Here is a 24,981-nt window from a genome sequence, read left to right on the forward strand (position 1 = left end):
AAAATAGTTAAAAAATGTCAATTTTATTAGTATCGCTTACGAAATACGTCGTAGATTAGAGGTTTCTTCTTGGCGAACCGTATGTTGCCCAAACATAAGTTTAAAGATTCCTAAACTAAAATAATCATACTGCCCTTAAATATAAGCTAACTGTCTTAGATTTTTGTATAATATAAGCTAACTACATAAATTGAATATCAAAATTATAAAATTTAGTTTAATTGATAATAGAAAGTTTCAGAGCTACTGAAGAACGAATGCATTCCATGTTTTAAATCTCATTTTAACTATGAATTTAACAGTTGTTTTGAGTAAATACATCATAATTATCATAATTTTTAGTATTAGTTTTGAAAATTTTCACTATTTTCATATAATCTTATGTTTATTGAATCTTGAAGGTATAAACAAAATTATAAAATCGAAAAATACAAAATAATAACTTTCAAATGGTTTTTTTTGAATAACATATTTTTTTCCAATAACAGAAAGAATCCAATTAACATTATTAGTAAAAAATACTTTGACACTTAGTTAATTTCACTGAACTTCCCAAGTTTTAACAAATGCTTCAATTTTTTTCATTAAATTATTGTAACAGATTAATAATTACTAAAATTTTAAAACAACTAATAAATATAAAGGGCATTTAATTACTTGGTCAGTTAATTTTGTTAACTAAAAAGTTTTAAGGTTTTCAAAACTACATTAATACGTATGTTATGTAATTATTGTTAGTTTAAAATAATTAAGTACACAAAAATTATATAAGAGAATGACAGAATTGACATTATAGAAAAGCAAAAATACTTTCATCCGAAGTCAACTGAATAATACACTCGATTAACTTAAAATAATTGGAATACACTTTTCGACTTTGTCTTATGACCTCACACTAAATACCATAGTCAAAAACTCTTCATATGAAACATTTATTACTCCGTTTTGGCTGGTGTCCTTTTGTCTGAAGGAGTTGGTTAAAGTCTGAAAAATAAATTATATTATGAATAATAATAATACCATATCATAAAAGTAAGGAAACCAACATTTCACTTTTTGTGTTACTTTTTCTGTATTTTAATACACAGTATAGTTTATTTTAACATACCTGCAAAACTACGCAACACTGAATGAAATCGTCAAAAGCAACAGTTCCTTTATTAGTTCTGTCAAACTTTCTAATGAGCATGGTGTAGAAAGTATCAGATAAACGGTAACCTGAATAATTTGTATTTTTATCAAAATGCTTATTTGAAATACTAAACAATCAAATGTTACTAGCTTAATTAATGGGTAATAATTCAAAAATTATCGACTCAATTAGAATTCCTATAAAAATCAAAATGAACTTCATTGCTTTATGGCTTTAGATTTTAGAAGAATATATACAAATGTATATATATTTATTTTTTTGATTAAATAAGAAAAAATAGTTTATACGACCGTTTCGTATATGAGATATATAACCTAATAAACTCATCAGTAAGCTTAAGTTTATTTATAATATTAAACATAAATTTAGAATTTGAAAATTTTATAATTATTATGACGTAGCATTAATGAAGTTTATAGTACAGTAAGCTGAGTTTGAAAAACTACGCTGATCTTGTTAAATTAAGAATTTATGCATTTTGAAAAGTTTGGAAAAAGGGTATTAGAAAAAGTTTTTAACTGTATTAAAAAAAATTCTAAACTATATCGGAAAGTGTTTTAAACTATTCGTGTTTGCGGCTTAATTTTACTTTAATTTAATATTTTGTTAGTTTTAATTTAATGAATGCATATATTTTGTATTCTGCTTTTCTTGTTTAGTGTTATGTTTTTGTCCGATTTATCAATTTCTATTTTTTCTAAGTTACAAAGTTTGCAGCCGAATTTAGTATTGAATTTTGATATTATCCTGTTTAATACTTCTAATTTAATTTTGTAGTCTGTATTATTATCTTTTAAACTCCAAATGTAGTTTGCCAGTTCTGCTGTATATCTTTTGTTAATATTGTTGAATATAGAGCAACAATAACATAAAATAAAACAACAAAACAGTACTTAATTCCAAAGGATATACCTAAAAACAAAGATACAGAAACCACAAATAATCATTCAACAATATTAACAAAATGTCGGATTAAAGTTTTAACACAAATCATCTGTGGTATATATATATATATACATATATAGTACATAAAATATTTGATTGTGCAACGATTTTTTTTGTTGTAAAAAATGGACATTATTTTATTTTCAAAAACAAATCACTTTACCATTAACACTGAAATTTATGCAATCTTGATCATAAATGCTCTAAACTAATTACTATTTGTTAAAAACAAAAAACTGTCTAAATCATTCAGAGATAGAAAGTTTTCTAAGAAAAAAAAAATCAATGAACACTGAAAAAATTCCATTAAGATTTGCATATGCCCACTTTTGGAAACAATGTATAAAACCTTCAGTTATAAGTTGAATTGTAACTATTAAGTAATAAAATTCTACAAAATGTTATACAAAGAGTATAAAGAGTGACCAAAAAATATAAATTAATCCTAAACAATACAACTGTATCTGTAGTGTAGGACTCTATAACCAAGAGTTTTTTTTTATACATCATGTCCTTAAACGAAGCTTTTGAGCGCTTTTTTGTCGTTTAATAAACAATTTAACATAATGTTTAGAATAAATAATTGACACCACTTCAAGTCATATAGCTTGTAAAGTTTTGAAATTAAAACTAGGTAAATAAATCATAATATTTGCTACCGGATATCATACACATATATTGTAAACTTGTTTTTATAGTTAAAATTTCAATTTAAACTTTTACAGTTAAAAAAAATTTGATATGATAAACATATTTGTTATGAAACCAACATATACACAAATTACCTTACTATAATTTGTTGAAACATCACTAATATCTTCATTGCGTTAAAATTCAAATTTAAGTTAGAAATAATAATTATTACCTCTTTTATTTGCATATGTAAATTTACTTTCTTTAATTTTAAAACAAAAATATCATGATCGTTAAAAAATATATAGTTTTACGAAAAAGCTGTTATAAAAACTCTCTTAATTAAAAAACATGTTTTTAGTGTACACTATTTTTCTTATGTACACTATGTTTTATTATGCTAAAATAATAAGTATTTTATTACAAAATAATTAAGTGTAAATATATTGAACTGTTGAATTTTCTTTTTTTTAATTAACTATTTGAAAACTGCCGTGATAAATTATTTAGCATAAAATTTATAAATATAAAATTTTGCATTAAAAGCTAAAGATTTGTCTTTTAACACAATATATTTAAAAATGCAACTTATATATTTATTTCAACAGATTTAAGCTGTTCTATATACTAATAAAAGTTTTGTTGTTTCTAAATTATGATATATTATATTGAAATTCATTAAAACATATCAAAATGTTGTTACTACTATATCTCAAACAACTTAACGTGGTAGTTTTTTTTAATTTTATATTTCAACAAGTTTATTCAAACACATTTTTCACAAAATTTCAAATAACACCTATTCAGGGAATTTTTTATTAACAAAACATAATAGTTTAAGGGCACGGGAGGTTCACCTTGATTTTTACAAGTTGATCTTATTTTAAAAAGTTTTACCTGGGCTATCAGATATTTTTTACCGCTTGAAAATATTCAAAGTAATTTTTGAGATATGAGCGATTAAAGTCGGTGAACTCAATAGGTTCCTAATGGAAGGCGCAAATTATAAACGCAAAAAAAAAAAATATTTTACTAAAAATCTATCTCCTCCTTCATTTTTCAAGCAATCTTCTTCAAATTTTAACAGAAAATGTATTATTAAGTTAGAAAAAGATTTAATGCAGGATTTTTTTTATTTATTTTAAAAAATAAAATTTTTATAAAAAAAAAAACCACCTAATTTTTTGTTTTTTTTTAATCTAAAATTTTAATTTTTTAGTATTTTTAAACAAAAATATTATTTTTTTTAATTCTCCAACATTCAAAGTCTTTTAAACTATAAAAGTAACATTTCCTGAAAGTTTGAGGTCTCTAGCTCAAAAAATGAAGGAGAAGATAGATTTACAGTTTTTTATAATTTCCAAGAAAATTGACCCCGAAAAATTTGCAGTCCATATGTTTGTATCGGAAACTTTTTATAAAAATTACAATATCTCAAAACCTAAATAAGATTTTTTAATTCTATAAAAACTGGCTTGTAGTTTGTACTTCAAGCTTTCATATAAGATCCAATGTTACTTTTAGTAAAAAAAAATGTTGTACTCCCCTATGCCCTTAAGTTAATTATTTATTAAAAATTTTAAGGATTTTTTACTAATCACATCTTAAAAACAATAAATTATCTAACTGTCAAAGTAATTAAAGTACTTAATGTAACAATAACTAATTATATTGCATGTTTAACACATATATTTCAATTTAGAGTAACTAGACTAACTTAACTTTTACACAAAATAGTCAAGTAAAAAATTATCAGTAAAAAAATTCTATTTTAAGTTGTATACATGTAAAATGATTTAAGAAACATCTTTGAATAAAATAAAAATAAACATTTATATCTATACAGTAGACTTTCTTCAAAATATAATTATTGTGTATAGCTTAACAAAATTAAACATACCAAAAGAAGTCAATGCAGTTTTTAATTCATTCTTATCAATTGACCCACTGTTATCTCTATCATAAGTCCTAAAAGTAGTTTGCCATTGAGTCACATAATTCCATAGACCTTGAAACTCATTAAAACCAATTGATCCTGAGTGGTCGTGGTCAAACATACCTAAATTAAAAAAGAATTGAAAAACATCAATTTACTGAAAAGAAGCAAGTCAGTAGTTTCAAACAAGCTTTTATTCCTTAAAGTTAAAAACTAACTTTTTTAAACCTTTAACGTATTCGAAACATGTACAAGAAATTTAATTCAAAAATTATTCTATAAAATAAAAAACAAAAAAAAAATTACCGATTTTAGGATCTACTTGCATTTAATTTTTTTATAAAAGTTAAAAATATTTTCAGTAAAAACTTATTTCAGACACCCAAATTAAATTTCTAATAAAATAACTTCATTATTATTATTATTGGAGTTTATTGTGCAAAGATGGTCTTGGGCATTAAAACCTGAGCCGCTTAAACAATACACACGAAAAAAGAAACAAACAAATTACATTCAATAAAAATTAAAAAACTAAACATAACAAAGTAAAAAAATTACAAACACATAGTCCTGTATGATCAAATACAACTTAGTATGTACAAAAAAAAATTTTATATACAAAAACAAAATAAATTCCCATGTATAAACTTATGTATTGACTATAAAAGATTACACATTTACAAAAACTATATACAACAACTTATAATCTGTAGGGAGAAGGCGTAGGGAAGAAAAAATATTCTTAGTTATACTAATATTTTAAAATGAATTTTTATTCGATAATCACTGTATTTTACTTGTGTTTATATAAATTAAATATATTTTTTTAAGTTTTAATCGAAAATGTTCCACCCTCCCACACTAAACCACATCCTGCGGTAACATATTCCACATATTTATTGTTCTGCATAAAAAAGAATTTTGCCACTGACTGTTATTAAAATTTTATTTACATTTAATTTTTTATCATTTCCTCTCAAATTATAATTGGTCTGAGATAAAACAAAAAACTGATTGAAAAATTATTTATATTTACCATTAACAATTTTAAAAAGTGTTATCAATTTAAACTGCCATCTTCTATATTCTAGAGACTCCAATCCGAGCTTTACCAATCTACCTTTGTATGAGGTATTTGAAATGTTGCATCTATTACAAACAAAACGGGTTATATTTCTCTGCACAGACTCAATCCTAATGTCTTTTTTTAAATAGGGTGACCATATTGGGGTATTGTATTCAATTTAGGGCGTAGAAGTTAAATAATTTAGTAAGAATACTAGCAGAACTGGTATTAAAACTTTTAAGTATTTCATAAGATGAATTTTAAGTAATTTTATATAAGTAATTTACATGTTCGTTCCATTTTAGATTTTCAGATATATATATTCCGAAGTCTTTAAAAAAATTTACTGCTGGTATTTTAGTTTTATCAATTAAAAGGTTAATAGGGAAGGGTTTATTTTTATTGATGATAAGAACTTGGCATTTTTTGGATTTAAATCAAGTTTTATTGTATTTAGCAACTCGTGAATATTATCTAATGTTAATTGTAAAGAAGTTTCTGACTTGCTAAATACTTTTGAGTCATCTGCAAATAGACTTATTTCGCTTTGAATGTGAGTATTTAAAGTAATATCGTTGATGTAAATTAAAAAAGAAGAGGACCAATGACTCAAACTTGTGGTACTCCACTGTGAATTTTCAGAAGATTTGATAATGTGTTGTTAATGAGTACTCTTTGTGACCTATTATTTAAAAATTCGTTTAACCAATTGACTAAGTTATCATCAAAACCATATTGAATCAAAATTTTTAATAATCTATTGTGTGACACAGAGTCAAAAGCTTTTTTTATGTCAGTATAGACCACTGTGACTGGTTCATTGTTCAAGTAAGTTATTAACCAAGTATGTAAACATGTCAATAGTTGAATTCCTGATGATCAGTGGGGAACAAAGCCAAATTGTTTTGGTGTTAATAAATTAAAGTCGAAGAGGTGATTAAATATTTTTTGAGAAATAATGTGTTCAAAAAATCAGGAAAACATACTGGTTAGGGATATTGGCCTATAATTTTATGGGGCGTGTTTGATACCTTTTTTGTATACTGGAATTACATAAGATGTTTTCCATTGTTTTGGTATTTCTAATAATGCTAGGGAGCAATTAAAAATTAATAATACAAGAAAAAATAATGACAAAATAGTATGATTAATAAAATTATTAGTTTACAAGTTAGTATGTACTGTGTTAAATATAGGAATAGTTCAAAATTTCACGAGGTTACTAAATAGCACGCGGGCAGAAAATTGCACGAAAATACTTTTGCACTAAAACAAATTTGCACAAAGACAATTTTGCTTGGAGGGTCATTTTTGCATGAGAGTAAAAAAATCAAAAAAAAAATTTAAAAGATAAATTGGTATAAAAAAGAGAAAAAAAAATTATTGACCGAGGGTAAGGGTTAGAGGTAACAGTTATAGTAAAATAAAAAAATATCTAATAAAAATAGTTAATAAAAAAAATTAATTAAAACAAACTAAAAAGAAAAAAAGCTACCGACCGAGGGTAAGGGTTAGGGGTAACAATGATAATAAAAGATAAAATTAAAAAATTAAAATAAATATTTACAAAAAAAAAAAAAATGCAACTGTGCAATTTTATCTTCGTGCAAAAGTGTCTTCGTATAGAAGTATCTTCGTGCAATTTTGTGCCCTCGTGCATATTTGACAGCTACCCGTTAAATAGATTATTAAATTACTCTAAACATGTAAATAAAATAGTTAACTGTTATAAGTTTTTAGATGCAAAATTGCTAACTACATACTTCTAATTAAGTATGATGAATAAGGTTTTAAAAATAAATTTCTGTCTAATACAAACCATTTAATATATTCTAAAAATTATTAATAATACCATCACCTCTTACATAGTTAATTGCATTGAAAAAAAATCAAACATATATATAAACAAAAACACAGGATAAAAAACATAGAATAAAATGATTAAAATTCTAAATATAGAGTTAAAACAGTATTTGCAACTTTCAAATTGATTAAGATGTTATAATTTAAGTAGGTTAAGTTGACCAAAAACTAAGTTTAAAACATTTTAATTTTAAACTATAGTTAAAGTTTAAGATACAACTATACAGTTTAATAAGAAACACAAGTACCAATTTATTTAAGGATGAAAAGCTAAAATGAGTGTTATAAAATGCGTACAAAAATACTTAGTTTGTGGTGATAAAGAAAAGGTGAAACCAATTTAGTTCATAAATGCTACAAAACGCTACTTCATAGCATAACACTTTGCCAACAACTTAAAATTTGCAAATTGCATTATTTAATATCGTTGAGCTCATTAACGAATTGAATAAGAGACAGTAACTAACGCCAAGCCATAGAACAAAAAAAAACTTAACGTTAAATTTAAAATTTACAACCAGTGAGTAATATTATTACAACTATCTTCGATTTGTTAAATAAATTAACAATAAACTCAAGTCTACAAGTATTTAATCTTAGAAAACTATTGAAAGGCTTCTTTTAAATGTACATAAGTGCTATCTTATCAAGCTAAACTACAATTTTCCAATACAAACTTTATAATTTTTTATTTGTTGCCTTTTTTAATTGAGACTTTTAAAGTATTGTTGTAAATTAATAAAATTAAATTACTTTAAAACACCTAAAGAAAAAATTGGTCTACTTAAAAATTAAATTTTAATAATCTGCTAATTTAATTAACTTTATTTTCATCGTTTATGTTATGTGCAAACTATTGATTGTAGACTGTATTTGTACTTTATTACTTAATAAATATTTGTAAATTAAACCACAGCAAAGTAACTTGTTTAAAAAATTAAAAACAATATTTTCTCAATATATATATATATATAATATAGTAAAGAATGACAAACCAATCATTAGTCGTACTGTTTCAGGATTAAAAGGTTTCCATGAACCATTAGACAAAGCTTGTTGGAGCTCAACTATAGAAATTTGTCCACTACGATCTCTATCTACTTTTGCAAAAATTTGTTGCAGATTTGGTGCCTAAAAAGAATAAAAACTTCTAAAAAAAAAATTTTGAAAAATATGTATAACTAGAAATATAATTACATAAAACTTCACGAATACATCCTCAAAATAATTCTATGATCAGGGTTGCCATAATTTTTTGTTAATTTCTTACACTTATTTAAAAACTAAGTTTTTTGGTTTATTTTTGGCATAAACTTATACTCAAGTTAAAAAAAACTGTCTTAAATTGTATAATAATATTTAAAGATACTGTAAAAAAGCTACTTTAAATGGGATAGTATACTATAAGGTCAGTCTGATTTGCCAACTTGCTGAGTGAGAATTTATTAATTTTATTTATACCCTTATCCCTAACCCACCTTAGCCAGAAATATTAGAAATTAATCAAAAAACAAATTTATAATAATTAAGATTAAAAACAAAATGAAAAAAAAAAAATTTTTATTGCTGACTCAGCAAACACGCAAATCAGACTGTATTTAAAGTATACTAGCCCTTTAAATGTGTTTTTTTAAATACAACTAAAATTTAAATCTTTATGATAGATTTTTCGTATCTAATCAAAGATTTGGTACGTAACACGTAAAAATAGTTTTAAATTCAAGACTTTTAAGTGATTTTTGTTCGAAATTCCAGGTTTTTCCAGGATTCCAGGTTTTTTAACGACCCTGTATGATCATAGTTTGTTTTATACTTGAAAAGATAATTTTATAATTTAAAGTAATTTTAAAAAGCTATATATGTTTCATTAAAGCACTAAGCTAGGTATATGAAACCTATGGTTCATGGAAGATACTGACCTGCCAAGCAGAAATATTTTCCCCACAACTTATTTTTTGCTTTAAATTAACTTGTGCAAATTATTTAAGATTGAGTTTTTTCAATAAAATTCTTAAATCTACTTTTAATTTCTTTTAGTACATAGTAAAGCTTATAAAATGATAACTTTATTACAAACCTTCTTTTTTTTTAGTATAATTTATTTGATTACATCTCAAGCTATTTTTAACAGTCACTACCTGGAAAAAACTTTTTCAGCTTTTATTAGTAAGATAAACTAACTTTTTTAAAGATTTGATGCCTATAGTGGCTAACAAAAAAATAACAAAAAATTGAATAAATGACTTCAAAAACACAAATGAAAAGTTTAATTTCCTAAAATATTGATCTTAATTTTGAAATTACTTTAACCTTGTTAAAAACAAAAATTTCTAAAACAACATTAACTCATGAATCACAGTCAAAAATATCTGAAGTATAACTAAAGCAAAATCTCATAAACATTTTACAATATTTTAAAATTCAAACATTTTTTTACTAAATTTATTAATTTGAAAGAAAAATATTAAGATAAAGATAAATATGTTCTAACCAAAATAAGCGTTAAAACCTACTATGTAAATAAATGTTATTTAGTATTTTATGAAAGTTAACAATTAAACTATTCTTTCAAAGATCACTAAAACAAAACTATAATTTAATTGTGTTTGCAATATGTATTCAGAAACTACTTTTTTTCTTTGTTTTATCTTTACAGGGATACTACTTTTTGAAGTAAGCAATCTATCAACAGGAGTTACATTAAACTAGCCCAAGCCAACAAGAGTTTAAAACAGTAAACAATCATAAACTTAATTTTTTTTTTATTCAAGCTTTTATAATTTTTGAAACTTACACTAGATATTATGAAGTTTGAAGAAAAAAGCAAAAAAAAAAGAATGAAGAGTAAAAATTTAAACTATGACTGCAACACCAACTGATTTTTTTTTTTTGGCCACGACTAACAAACGCCTACCAACCCCTTTCCGTAAAGCTTTAGTCTTTTATACTGAAGTTTGTATATAAATTAAATGTTTGAGCAAATTTGTAAATATTTAAATTGAGCAAGAAAGTTTTGATAAAATTCAAAAACTCAGTTAAGTTAGTTAAACAGCTACGCACAGTATCAAGGGTTAGCAATCTTCTACGCTTAACTAGATTATCAGTGGATTAGTTAAAATATCTTTAGTATTTTAGAAATTAAAAAAATTAAACTACATATATAAAAGCAAATACTTAATGAAACAAACATAAATAGCCAGGAGTTTAGTCACAGACAAGAAATGAGCATACTTAAAATACTTATTATAAAAAAGGTTGATGCTGCTTCTACGTGCATTAGTTGTTTTACCTGCAGTATTTGTTTTTAGCTAAAAACAAATAATGCAGCTGAATTTTTTTATAAGTGTTTTCACCTGGTATAGATAAAAAGATATAATTTTTATGAAACATTAATTAATGTTAACATAAATATCAAGAAGCTGTAAAACAAAATTATTTACAGTTTTTGTTATTCATAGTCTTGGTTAAGTATTATACATTGATGCTATTACTCAAAAATTTTATCACAGGTATAAAAGTAACAATATAAGTATCAAGCGGTGTAATGGCATATGAGTCATAAAGGCATATAATAACTGAAAAACTGTAAGTTGTAAAGTTTTAACTAACAAATACACCAAAAAAAAGCTCATTTAAATCAGGGCTATTACTGCTGAAAACTTTTTATATAAGTATTCATAATACTTTATACTTAACAAATATGAACAAATATAAAATTTTGTAGTATTTAAAAATTTTAAATTATTAAAATTATTCCTATATGTTTTCAAAATATAAAAAATGTGATTTTAAGTTTTTAAGTTTAAATATCAAAAATTAATTTTTCATTAAGATTTAGCATAAAAAATACATTTACAAACTACATTTTGTGACTTATATTACAAACATATAAGGCTTTAGATAGTTTTGATTTAATTTTTATAACTTTATCTCTTTAATCTTATTCTAAGGCATAGAAAACGTGAAAAAATTGTACATGAGTAATAATAATAAAAGAAATTAAAATTATCATATTTCTAAAAAAACAACTTTTTAAACTTCATACAAAATTGTTTAAAATAATTGCTGTTACCAATCACTAAAATATCACATTTAAACATTCGATTTGTTGTTTACTCAAGTTTGTGGTCTGAAGATCTATATTAGAAGTAATCAACATTTAGCCTGCAGGTCAGATCCAGCCTGCTAAATTAAAATGACCCACCTCCAAAAGTTATAAAAATTCAAGCAGAATTCAGCCCACAAAAGGTAAAACTGCGGCCCGCAAGCATGTAAATCTAGCCCACTAAACCAAAGTTTAAACTTCACGATACTTTCTGCAATTTGAAATAAAAAGCCAAAAAATGTCTCAGGTACAATTAATAGGAAAATTTAAACAACTTACAATAGATGTTGTAAAAAAAGGTCATACAGAATTAGTTGTTTGTCAAAATGAATTGGATAATTGAGTAATTTTCATGAACTCAATGAAATTAGAAAACTCAGGCCCTCAAAGGACTAAATATTTCTACATCTTGCCCACTGACTAAAATCATTGCCCAATTCTAGTCTAAGTGGTATGATCAAAGCTTTATGTTAATTTGAGCTTTTCTCACCACACATGAAAGTCCAGGCTGTGGCTATGATCGACATTTGCCTATATTTTCTTTTATGTTATTTACAATGTTTTAATTTTTTTATTTACTTCCTGAAAAACTGCTTATATAGTAAAACTTTGTTTACTGAATCAAAAACATTAGTTGTAATTATGTTGAGAACATGTTTTGAGTAAATTTTGTTTAGTTTCACAATATAGTCTTTGTTTAAATAAATATAAATATTTGTTTAAATTTTAACACAATTTGTTATTTTAAAACATGTTTATTTTTGAACTAGAGCTGAGAATTCTTCAACTTTTTAAGCAAAAATGTTTTAAAAAGAACAAGTTATTTCAAAAAAAATCAACAATATAAAAAACTAAACAAATTTTTACCCTTAATTATAAAAAAAATATTTAAGGTGGTAAAATAAAGCTCTAAAATGTCCTTTTACTGGTTGCTAACAGACAAATATTTATTTTGTATAAAGTTTTAAAAGTTAATATTTTTGGTAAAACAATAACTTTTTGGTCTTAAAAAACTTTTTTATAGAAGAAGAGTGTTTAAAATAGTTAAAAAGAATTGAACAAATTTATATTAAATTAGAAAGTTTGCTTCAGAATTTGGTGAAATTTAAAACTCTACTGGTTGATATAAAACTACATGTTTTCTTATAACCAATAAAAGTTAAACAACAATGCATCAAGATATTATAAGATCTTTTTATATTTTGTGTACATTTTTTATTGAAAAAACTAACTTGCTGTTGTGGTGGATAACCATGTGGCTGCTGACCATATCCTTGATGAGGCTGCCCATAAGCATGCTGCTGTTGAGGAGGATGTCCATAACCTTGTTGAGGGGGTTGTCCATAACCCTGTTGTGGTGGAGGTTGTCCATAACCTTGCTGTGGTGGAGGGTGTTGTCCATACCCATGAGGTGGTTGACCATAACCTTGGTTGTAAGACATTTTTGTGACAAATTTAGAAATTCTGTTAAATTTTTTTGTATTAGTGGTTTTTTAATTGTAGATAAAACATCAGTCTTTCTCTTCCCTCTACAATGGTAAACGTTTTTTAAAGACCAAGCAATTAAGTTATATCATGTGTAATTCTACCTGCCCCTTTAAAATTTACCTATTTCAACTACAAAAAAAATCCCTTGGTGACATAATTTAACTCCAATTAATTTTTATTTTGTTTTAAAGAGATAGTTATATTCTTAAATACAAAATTATAATTGTATTTGTAATAATAAAAAAATATATAATGCTAAAGTTAGGCAATATGAGAAAAATTAACGAGCATAAAGTTAATTTTATAGGCAAATTTATAAATTTTTCAAAAAACATAAAACTTTAATGTCAATTATTTTCCTTATCTTAAAAGATCTAAAAATATTTTTTTTTATTTTAGAGAACACACCTTTGTCTTTGAATTTAAAAAAAAAAGTTTGGTTTGGGGTTTGAATTATTTCATGGGGTCCCTCCAAAAATAAAGGTTTTTTTTTTTTCATTATTATGGTATTAAAAACAAAAATAAATATTTTTTTGTTTTCTTTTTTCTTCAACAAAACAATTATTATTAAACAATTAATAAGAATGTGAATTACAACAAATTTAATTAAACTAAAATAATTTAATTAAGTTTGTTGTAATTCACATTCTTATTAATTGATTTTTTTCTTTTTATCAATTTTTATCTAGGAAATGGCCAAGGCAAATGATAGTGTAATATACATCATATTGCTTTGGGGCCAAATCGTAAAAGATATTAACATTATTTATAAAATAAACATCTAAGAGTTTAAATAACATGCAAACTAAGGAAAATAGAAGAAAAAAGAAAATAAAAAATATTTATTTTGGTTTTAATACCATAATAATCAAAAAGAAAACCCTTTATTTTTGGAGGAACCCCATGAAATAATTCAAACCCCAAACCAATTTTTTTTTTTTTTTAAAGACAAAGGTGTGTTCTCTAAAATAAAAAAAAAATTTAGATAGCTTTTAAGATAAGGAAAATAATTGACATTAAAGTTTTATGTTTTTTGAAAAATTTATATATTTGCCTATAAAATTAACTTTATGCTCATGAAAAATTACTATCTCATTCACTAGATTTGATTCAAATAATTTAATAGGTTTTTACACTTTATCATAAGTTTTTCGTCTAAAATGGTCTTAATAAATACTTTTTATAGTTCCTGATGGGCGTTAAAAAAATCAGCTACTGATCACATGACTAATAAAACTGCGAAAATTCTAGATTTTACTTGATTTGGGTGTTAACATTTAAAACGGTATGTTTTATTAGCAGTCTTTTTTTTCTATGAACTATTTTTCATTAATTGCAAAATTCAGTAGTTATTGAGCGTTGAAATATAAAAAGAAATTGATTAAGTTTAAAATAATTGAGAATATGTTAAATCAAGTCAAACAATTTGCAATTATTTTGCTTTTAATAAGTTCGTTAAAAATTTCTTTTTTATATAAAAAAAAAAAACATTAAAAAACTAACTGCGTTTTTTTGCGTAAGAAATAAAGTAATACTCATTAAAGTAAGATGATCTGTTCTGACAAACTTAATAAAAATGGAAAATTTATAACACAAAAACCTTGCGATTCAACAAATATAAAAATTTCGCAAAAAATCATTATATTAATTTTTCCGTATTAAGTTAAAATTATTTGTAATTGTGTTACTGTTGTAAAAGTTAGTATTATACCAACATGGCTTTTTATTGAACGTCAAAAAAATGAGGTCGGCACTCGGCAGTAGTTGTAAGTTTTTGGAAGTGTTCATAACATTATGCTTATTGAAAATTATGCAAAAAAGGTAAATTGGTAACATAGCAAATTATTAAGAACATTTATACCCTTCTCCCTAATCCACCTTACCCAAAAAAATTTATTTACACCCTTATCCTTGACCCACCTTACCCAAATCAATTAAAAAAAACCGTAAAATAAAGTTTTCTTACTTAAAACTTTAAATAAAAATAAGTAAACATTTTATCTAATCAGAAGCAACGTCTTAGAACTGCAGCCGACCCAAAAATTGCCTTAAAAAGTTTGGTTTAAGCGTTTGGTTTGAAAATCCTTTCCAATATCGGGTCATAAAACACGAATACAGTTTAACTTCTTGTCTAGTCTAGGACGTAGTAAATAAAAATTCTAAATTGAAAAATCAAAAACTAAATTGAGAATTAATTTACGTAAATTGAATTACTTTTCAGTAATAGTAGTTAAAAATTTTATTTCAGTTTTAATAAAAAATCGTGCATCTTTAAGTTTTACACAAAAAATTTATTATATTGTTTATTACTGTGCAATTTTGAACTCAGTAATCAAAACTTGAGCCATTTAAACAGGACACACAAGAAAAATAAGAGAAAAACAAATTAAAATAAAATCATATTCAACAATTTAAAACAAAAAATAAACATAAACAAAAATTAAAAAAAAAAAAATTGTAAACAACTTAATTAGAAAGTTTAGAATAAACAGCGACAATTTAGTTCATACAAAAATATTTTTTTATTTTCTTAGTAAATGCACATATATAAATAATCAAAACTAAATTGATGTTTTTCAAAAGGCATTGTTTATAAGACTCAAAGCACTTGTACAAAACTAATAAGGGGGAGGGGTAAGGAAATAAAACAATTAATATTATAAAAAAAATATAATTAGTAATTAGTTTATCTTAATTTTATTTTGTTCACAACTTTGATATATGTTAAATATTTTATTTATCTTTGTATAAAACTGTTAAAATACAAAATTTAAAAGTATGTAAGGATATTAAAAATAAATAGAAATAAGCTATAGATTAAAATTTTTCTAATTAAATAAAAGTTATAAACATCAAGCAAAAAGTAATAGTAACATGGTGGTTTATATAAAATTTAATTTTTGAATATTTTATTAAATATTTTTAGTCGAAAATCAAAATAGATTTAGATTAGAGCTCCAAGCCGTCAAAATTACCTGAAGATTATTTGAAGGGTTTCTAGTGAAATCAAGTTTTTATATCTTTGAAATAAGAAAACTAACCCTAAAGTATAAACTATTATAAAAGTATTTGAATATTTATTACGGATTTTTTAGTTTTGAAAAGGTATTTCAACGTTCTTTTTTTTAATTTAATAACCACTTTTATCAAAAACTTTAGATTATTTTTCTCTAAATACAAAAAAGTTAAAACTTAGTGTTTTTCGTACTTTTGTTTATCTTAAACCTTGTGGTGAACCTTCAGGTATTGTGCAAAACCAGTACACCTGGAGTGTGGATAATAATCTTAGATTAATCTTAAATATTTAACAATATATTTAACATTTTTTTAATATTAATCTGTTCTATAGTTTTATATGGACCCTATATATGACGTTTATTATTATGATTTTTTTTTTGTTTCAAATGGTTTTTTTGTCGAATAAATTCTAATTAATTTAGTATTATGTTTTTCAAATATGTCTTACCACTTATTATTTTACCCTTAACCTTTTCTCTTGCCATATCAATTAACAACAATACATAACTCTTATATATAATTACTTAACCCCTAAATCCCAAAACATATTTATGTTAACCTAAGTTATTAAAATATCTTAAGGAGAATAATTCTAGATACACTCATTAAAAATTATAACAAAAATATTGTTTAATTGTTTTCAATAAACATGCAAATATGACGAAGCGTAACTTTTACTTTTTTAAATTGTTCGTTCATGATCACATCTCACCTTAGACTCAGCAGTCTGCAATGCAGAATTAAAAAACTTTTTGTTACATGTCATATAAACATAATTTTGTAATAGTAGTTACTAATAGACTTTATAGTTCTAAAAAAAGTTTTTAGTATCTTAAATAAGCGGTTATTTTTAAATAAGGCACGCATAAAAAAGCTAAATCTGATTTTTCATTAAGTTTTTTTAAATGATAGACTGATTTCTACAGTTTGAAAACGATCTAATCGATGCTTTTAAATGAATACAGAAGTAAAGTTTCTTGAACTAATTTTTTTTATGTATATACTATTATTGTTTATTGAATGATAAAAAAATCGCTCAAAAAGTACATGGTGTTTGGTCTAAGTACCTGGTAACCAAAGGAACCTTTCGGGTATCGAGTCGTACACAATATGCTTTTAAAATTTCTTACGAGCTATTACATTTATTTTTTTAATCATCTAAATGTTTAAATCTCTAGAAATAAAACAATCAATTAAACGAAGTTGAAGAAAAGAAAACTTAAAGAAAATTAACTGAACTTTAGTTTAAAAATGTACTTAAACACTTGTCTAATAACACAAGAATTAAGAAAATATATACATAACTTTAAATTAACTTATAAAAGGAGATAAACAATACTAATAGCAAACATGTGAATACTTGAATGATAGGTTACAACTTCTTTAAAGAAGGTAAATATGTAGTACGTCCTTTTAGATTTTATTTTAAAGTATAAAACAATGAATAGTTTATCGCTTCAATACATTATTTCTCTTAAGTACTCGTTTGTAAACAAGCTATTTTTGTAAATTCCTTAATGTCGTAATTGATTTTTTTATTTAATTATATAGTTTTTACACTATGTAAAATACTCTATAAAACAGTTGTCTTTACCTTGTACACCTGTGCACGATAGTTTTCAAAGAATTTTTCATACTGATTGCAGAAAATTTAGTAAAATAATGGTTAATTAAAAATTCAAAGCACAAAAAGCAGTGTGTTTTAATAATGATTTTTTTTTCTAGTATGCACACAATTTATTTCCAAGTATTTTATTGTACACGACTTTTAGACCACGGCTATAAACATTTCTTAAAAATTAATATATAATAAATTTAAAAATTCATTAGTCTTTTTTGAGAGAGAGCAAGTTTTTAAAAAAGCAAGAAAAAATAAAAAAAAAAGTTACAGACTGAGGGTAGGGCTAGAGGTAACAGTGATAGTAAAATAAAAAAATTAAAAACACCTAATAAAAATTTACGAAAACGAACACTTTTGAGACAGACGACTACTGGTCGGAGTAAAACTACTCCTACATAAAATTTATGTTTAAAAAACAACCTTAACTTTATAAAGTTTTTTTTTTCAAAATTTTCTGTTATCGAGAAGAGTTAATGGTTTTTAAAGCATTAAAAGTATTTTTTTTTTCAAATTTGCTTTAATGATTCTGATTATTTATCATTTTTAACTAGCCTAGAATTTATATGAACACCAGATTGAAGTTTTTAAATAGTTATTTTTATAAAAATTTTCAAAGAGAAGTCTGCTATAGTGTGTTTCTTAACTTTTTTCTTCAATTTAAGCACTTTTGGTCGTTAGTAACGCTAGTTTTGGCCGGTTTTATAATACTTATGGCAAATAAGTTTTTAACAACTTAGTATAATTCATTAAATTTTCAACCGTAGTTGTACCTTGATATATTTTAAAAATTATCATTTTTTATCGTAATTTTTTTCTTATTTATAATTTTGTTATCATTTTTTATCATACTACTCTTTGTTTAACACTGTTTTTTTTGTTATGTTAAAAAGAATTATATAGGTAGACGTAGAATAGTGAAGAACGGGTCAATTATGCACAAAGACACTATTGCACGCAGGATCATATATGCACGAAGGGACATTTTTACACAAAGATATTTTTGCACGAAGATATTTTTGCACGAGGGTAACTTTTAACGAAAGGTCATTTTTGAGAGAAAGTAAAATTGAAAAAAAAAAAGCTTAAAAGTTTTTTTAAAAACAAGAAAAAACTAAAAAAAAAAAACTTTTCAAAAAAACGAAAAAATTAGAAATAAGTTACTGACTGAGGGTAAGAGCTAGAGGTAACAGTGATGATAAAACAAAATAACTAAAAATAACTTATAAAATCATAATATAAAAAAAACAACAAAAATTAATAAACAAAATAAATTAACTAATGAAAAAAAAAATACCGACCGAGGCAAGGGTTAGGGCAGGGGTTGGCAGCCTTTTGTTACTCGCGGGCCAATTTTCTCAGAAAAAAATTGCTTGCGGGCCGCACTATTTAGAAAAAAGTCTTTGAGGGCCGCAGTTATTTCAACATAAATATAGTAATTACTATAAAAACACTGTTTTAAACTAAAAGTATAACAAAATAAACAGTATAATAGCACCTTTAAAGTGTATTTATTAAACTTAAAGCCTATCTATAAGTTTTTATTGCAAAATCTGATATCTTTATGTTTTTTAAAAAGTACGCTTTTAGCTAAAAAGTACTTCGCGGGCCACAAATTTTGGCTTGGAGAGCCACATTTGGCCCGCGGGCCACAGTTTGCCGACCCCTGGGTTAGGGGTAACAGTTATAGTAAAGAGAAACAAAAATAATAACAACTAATAAAAATAAAAACTATAAGATAAAGAACTAAATTAATAAAAAAAAAGAAGAACTTAATAACAAAACAATAATTTTAAAAGTATTTCAAATTTTTTTCTAAATTAGGTTATTGTAACATACCTAAGTAACTAATGAGGTCTTAAATGGTCAAAATTTAATTTAATAAATTTTTAGTCCTTAAATAATCCAATTTATTATAAAAAATTAGGAAACTAAACAAGAGTTAGTAAACCTAAAACTAAAACAATCTGTAAAAATTATTTAGAGAAAAAACTCTTACAAAGATAGTACTGTTGTTTTGATTATAATTATCGACTGATATTTTAAAAATTAGAAAAACTTCTATTTCAAAAGTTGGTTTATTTTAAATGTTTATTAAGGTTTGACCAATTTTTTTATTATCCAAAAATAAACAACTAAGATTTTTTACATAACACTTTAAACAAAATGAACGAAAACTAGATGCAACAAACTGAAGTTAATAATATAAATTTTTAAACTTATTATAACTCTTTTATGTGTATGCTCTTAGTTCTTTAAGTTTTACTTGAATTGAACTAAAAAAATTACCAGTAGTTTTAAGTTTAATAAAAAATTACTTAGCGTAAGCTTTTAGTTAATGAGTAGTATATAGACTTAAATTAATAAATATTTGTTTATTTATAGACCTCTTTATGCTTTTATAAAAACTAAACATTTGTGACTCATATTGTTATTTCATAACCAAAAAATAAAGTTTATTACTTTATGAAAATTATGTCTCTCGTATTTCAAATTGTCAATTCCAAATATTAGTTTGTTGTTTGGTCTTATGAGCTAATAACTTTATTATTTAAAATTTTATTGAAATTGTGACATATTGACAAAAAATCTTTGTTTTTTTGAATTAAATTTATGAAAAAAAAAATTGCCAGTTCATTACGAACCCCGTGTTAATATTCTAATAAAAAAAAAACGATTAACACCCAGTATTAAATTCAATGATGCATTCTAGGAACAACGAATTTTAAACCTATGAAAAAGTTTCTTCGTCCAGAAAAGACCCTTCGTATAAAAATGTCTTTTTGCAAAAGTTACCCTCGTGCAAAACTGACGCCGTGAAAAGAGTTTGCGTGCAAAAATATTCCTTCGTGCATAAATGACCCTTCGTGCAAAAGCGTCTTCGTGAAAAAGTGTCGTGCATATTTGACACCTATTCAGAATGGTGATATCAATAAATATGCTTATGTTATAACTTTTATCTGTACTTTGTTTCCTAGCTTTAGGGTTTTAGATTTTTAATAACATATACATTTAATTAACGTATATTTAATTTAAACTACTTGTCATTTTATTTTTAATTCTTTAAATTAAAACAAACACATTTAGAGATATTATATGAATTTTCAATACGAGAATTACAGTTTCTTAATGATGTCATGGAAAAATATAGGACAAATAACAGGAATCAATTAAGATTTTACCAAATAAGAAGTCAGTGATCAAAGTTAGTGATAAAAGTGGTTCAACTAGAATCGTTTTATAACCGTTTTTATCAAAAATATTTAAATATAAACGTCATAAAAAATTTTTTTTACTAACTTATATTTTTAAATATAAATATAAATTTTTTATAGAGATCTAAAAAACATAAGTTTAATAATTAAACATTAAATGTTTTATTTTCTAAAAAAGTTAACGAAAAGAATTAATTCAATCAAATTATAAAAACACAAAAAATGAAAATTGAACATAAAATTAAAAAAAAATTATTTCCAAATTTTGAATTAAAAGTCTTAAACGGTCAAAAAAGCTATGAAATTTTAAAAGAACAGGGCTTGTTACTGTAAATATTTTTCCTAGAATTTTTTCTAAAAAATATAAATATACATTACTTAAAATTCTGTATTACTAAATTAATACCTATACTGTTGAATTTTAATTAAAAGAAAATGTTTTTTTTAAAGATAGAAAAAATTTGCTAAACTGTTTATAATGTCAAACTAAAAAGCTAAAATTTTGTCTTAATTTAAAGTGATCTAAAAAATTTAGTGAAAAAAAATTATGCGGAAAAGTAAAAATTGTTGGTAAGCTAAGTCAAACAATTGAAAATGGCAATACGTTAAAATGAAATGGTAATAAATATCAAAAACTGACTAGCAGTTAATTCAACTCAGTTTATTAGTAGCAGCGTCCCAAAGTGCTTTCTGTTCTGACTATCCTAATTTAATGAAAAAATATGTTTTAGAATTTCAAAGAATGAATATAGTTTTGTTCATATAAAAATTTAAGTACTTTATTTTATTTTTACGCAAAGAATACTTAAAAAAATATAAATTATAAAATACTGTAAGTCAATTTGAAGGTTATCACGTTTACAAACTGTTAAAACACTAACCTGCAGTATTAACAGTCGGCCTTTTTAGTACTTTATTTTTTGCTTTTAAAGCTGTAAAAAAAGCTTGTTAAGTGTTTGTAAACAATTTTATGTTTAATTTTTTTAGTGTTCAATTAACTTCGTTTTTTGAAACTAAAATACTTATAACTAGACCCTAACAAATTTAATTAGTTATAAATACTTTTAATCGATTTTTCTTAAAACTTTTCATAAGCAAAAAAAAAAAAACTATAAGTAATAAAAAAGTTATGGTAAAAGTAATGTTGTAAAATGTTTTATAGTTGTTTAGTTGATTAGTTAGTGAGTTATTGAACAAAAAAATATGTACACAATTTAAACTTTAATGTACTAACCCTATCTGTACTTTTAAGATCAGGTGATGGAGATTGACTTCTCATTTCATACTCTGTTAATTTATTATTGTTAAATTTATTAGAAAAATGTTTTGTAGTTAAGTAGATATTTGTAATAGTAATTCAAAAGCTATAAATAGATTTTATATTTAACATAAGTTTTTGGAAAATACTACTTCATACTATAAGGGTTACTACATGCCTATTAAAATTTTGACATTTTAAATTCATAAAATTAAATGTTTAAGGCCTAATCTCAAAAAGTGTTATGTATTAGAAAAAAAACTAAAAATGCTCATGTAGGTCTAATAAATAAATAAAGTAATGACGGTAAAAAATCTAAAAAATATTTAAAATAAGATAAAGCTATAAACTAAAAAAAATATTTCGTTTTATTACGTTTTGAAAGTTTTAAAAAATCATCTCAAAAAATGATTAAGAAAATAAAAAACTGTTGATTTATTATGTTTAAGTTGTTTTGTACATTTATATAAGTTTAAGTAAGTGTTCAAATTAAGCAAATATTGCTTAATAGCAAATCAATAGCTTTAAGTAGTTTTAGATTTTGCATTAACTTTTAAAAGAATACTACTCCATACTTTTTACAGGTTACAAAACAGTTCAAGTTCTGACGTATAAAATTCTTATAAATGCTTATATAGGGCCATTTCTCAATAATTAAAATATAAAAAAAAAAAAAGCTCATGTAGGTCTAAAATGTTTTGTTTTAGGTTAACGAGTTAGTATCGTTTACTCAAGATTTTTTTTTTATTTATTTTTTAGTTATTGAAACAACTTTTTTAGTTTATACTCAAAATTATAAATGGATTTGATAAGATTTTAAAGCTTTAAACTTAATTTCTATATTATTTACGAGGTATAAGTTTGAACAAAAAAAAAATTAAATAAGTATTTGGTTTATTATGAAACTCAAAATAAACTAACCAACACTTATGCTTTCAGCATTTCTTTTGTGGTGTGAAGTTGTGCTTATAATTGATCTACTTGTTGTTAACTCGGGATCATAGTTAATTAGTCTACTCCATGGTACGTTTGTATTTAACTTTGGTCTAGTTTAAAACAATAGAATTATTCCTACATAAAATGGAACTAAGCTATGCTAAGGAACCACCAAATAAAATGTTCACTAAAACATGCAGTATAGTCTACTCCTAAGTCGGACAGTTACTAAGAACGGATTTTCAAACTGCGATTCTTATTCAGATAAACAATCTGACTACATTTAAATAAGAATCGCAGTTTAAAAATACGTTCAGCGATAAAATTTAGTAACAGTTCGACTTTGTAAAAAACAATTTTCAATATATAAATCTTCAATCTGAATTGATTCCTCTGTTAAATTTGTTTTCACTACATACTTTATTAGATAGTCTACTTTACAAAATAACTGTAAAAATTAAATTTTCATAAATATTAATACCGTAAATTTTACCAAGTTGGTATTAAAACATTTAGGAAGTTTTAATCTTTTTTTAATAATTTATTGTGATTAAAACATGCATATTAAAAAAATAAAAGGAATATTTTTTCAAAACAAGAATTGACATTTTAGATATATCACTGAGATAAAAAGGCATTTAGTTTTACTTAACTTTATATTAAACTTAGTACTAGTAAAATAAACTAATGGTCATAAACACAATACATCATTAAAATTAATATTAGATGTAAATATTTTTTATTAGAATATTAACACAGGGTTCGTAATGAATACTGGCGAAAGTTTTTTTTATAAATATTATTCAAAAAACATAAACATTTTTTGTCAAAATGTAAAAATATTTTAATAAAATTTTAGAAAATACAATTTTTTAGCTTATAAGGCCAACCGACAAACTAGTATTTGCAATTGATACTTAATTTGATTTACTTAAGTCACAAATTTTAAAAAGTAAGCAACGTTTTTTTTTTGATAATGAAATAGTAATATGAGTCAGAAATTTAAAGTTTTTAAAAAGCCTTAAGAGGTCTATAAACAAACATTCATTATTTTAAGTCTATATACTACTCATTAACTAATAGCTTACGCTAAGTAATTTTTTATTAAACTTAAAACTACTGTTTTTTTTGTTGTTAAATTAAAGTAAAACTTAAAGAATTAAGAGCATACACGTAATGGAATTATAATAAATTTAAAAAATATATTATTAACTTCAGTTTGTTGCATCTAGTTTTCGTTCATTTTGTTTATAGTGTTATGTAAAAACTCTTCAAGTTGTTTATTTTGGATAATAAACATTTATAATCAAACTTTAATAAATATTTAAAATAAACCAACTTTTGAAAAATAATCTTTCTAATCTTTGAAATTTCACTCGATAAATATAATCAAAACAATAGTACTACCTTTGTAAGAGTTTTTTTCAAAACAACTTTTACAGGTTGTTTTAGTTCTAGGTTTACTAACTCTTGTTTAGTTTCCTAATCAGATTATTTAAAGATTAAAAATTTATTAAAGTTAATTTCGACCATTTTAAAACCTCATTAGTTTTTTAGATATGTTACAATAACCGAATTTAGAAAAAGTAAATAATTTTAAAAACTATTTTTACCTCACCACCTTAAAAAAAAAGTCATATTATTGCAGCAAATTCCATACCAAACCACATAAAGTAACTACAAAATTTTTTTAATTTTTAAAACTTTTATACTTTTATACAATATAAAGTGTAAGGAAAAATATGTT

The 24,981-nt window shown here is 23.9% G+C and overlaps 1 protein-coding gene across 1 annotated transcript; it reads right to left on the reverse strand.

Annotated features, from left to right (window-relative positions):
• Positions 1–358: 358 nt before the first annotated feature.
• LOC145849571 (programmed cell death protein 6-like) lies at positions 359–13,186 on the reverse strand. The gene is made up of 5 exons (XM_082954530.1): positions 12,934–13,186; positions 8,592–8,727; positions 4,632–4,790; positions 1,109–1,218; positions 359–984 (listed from the first exon to the last, which is right to left on the reverse strand). The coding sequence occupies exons 1-5, from the start codon at positions 13,141–13,143 to the stop codon at positions 883–885; spliced, it is 717 nt and encodes a 238-aa protein (XP_082810656.1). The 5' UTR covers positions 13,144–13,186; the 3' UTR covers positions 359–882.
• Between the last annotated feature and the right edge of the window lie 11,795 nt (positions 13,187–24,981).

Source organism: Thalia democratica, chromosome 2 (genome assembly GCF_965202585.1).
Source record: "Thalia democratica chromosome 2, ktThaDemo2.hap1.1, whole genome shotgun sequence".
Taxonomy (NCBI): domain Eukaryota; kingdom Metazoa; phylum Chordata; class Thaliacea; order Salpida; family Salpidae; genus Thalia; species Thalia democratica.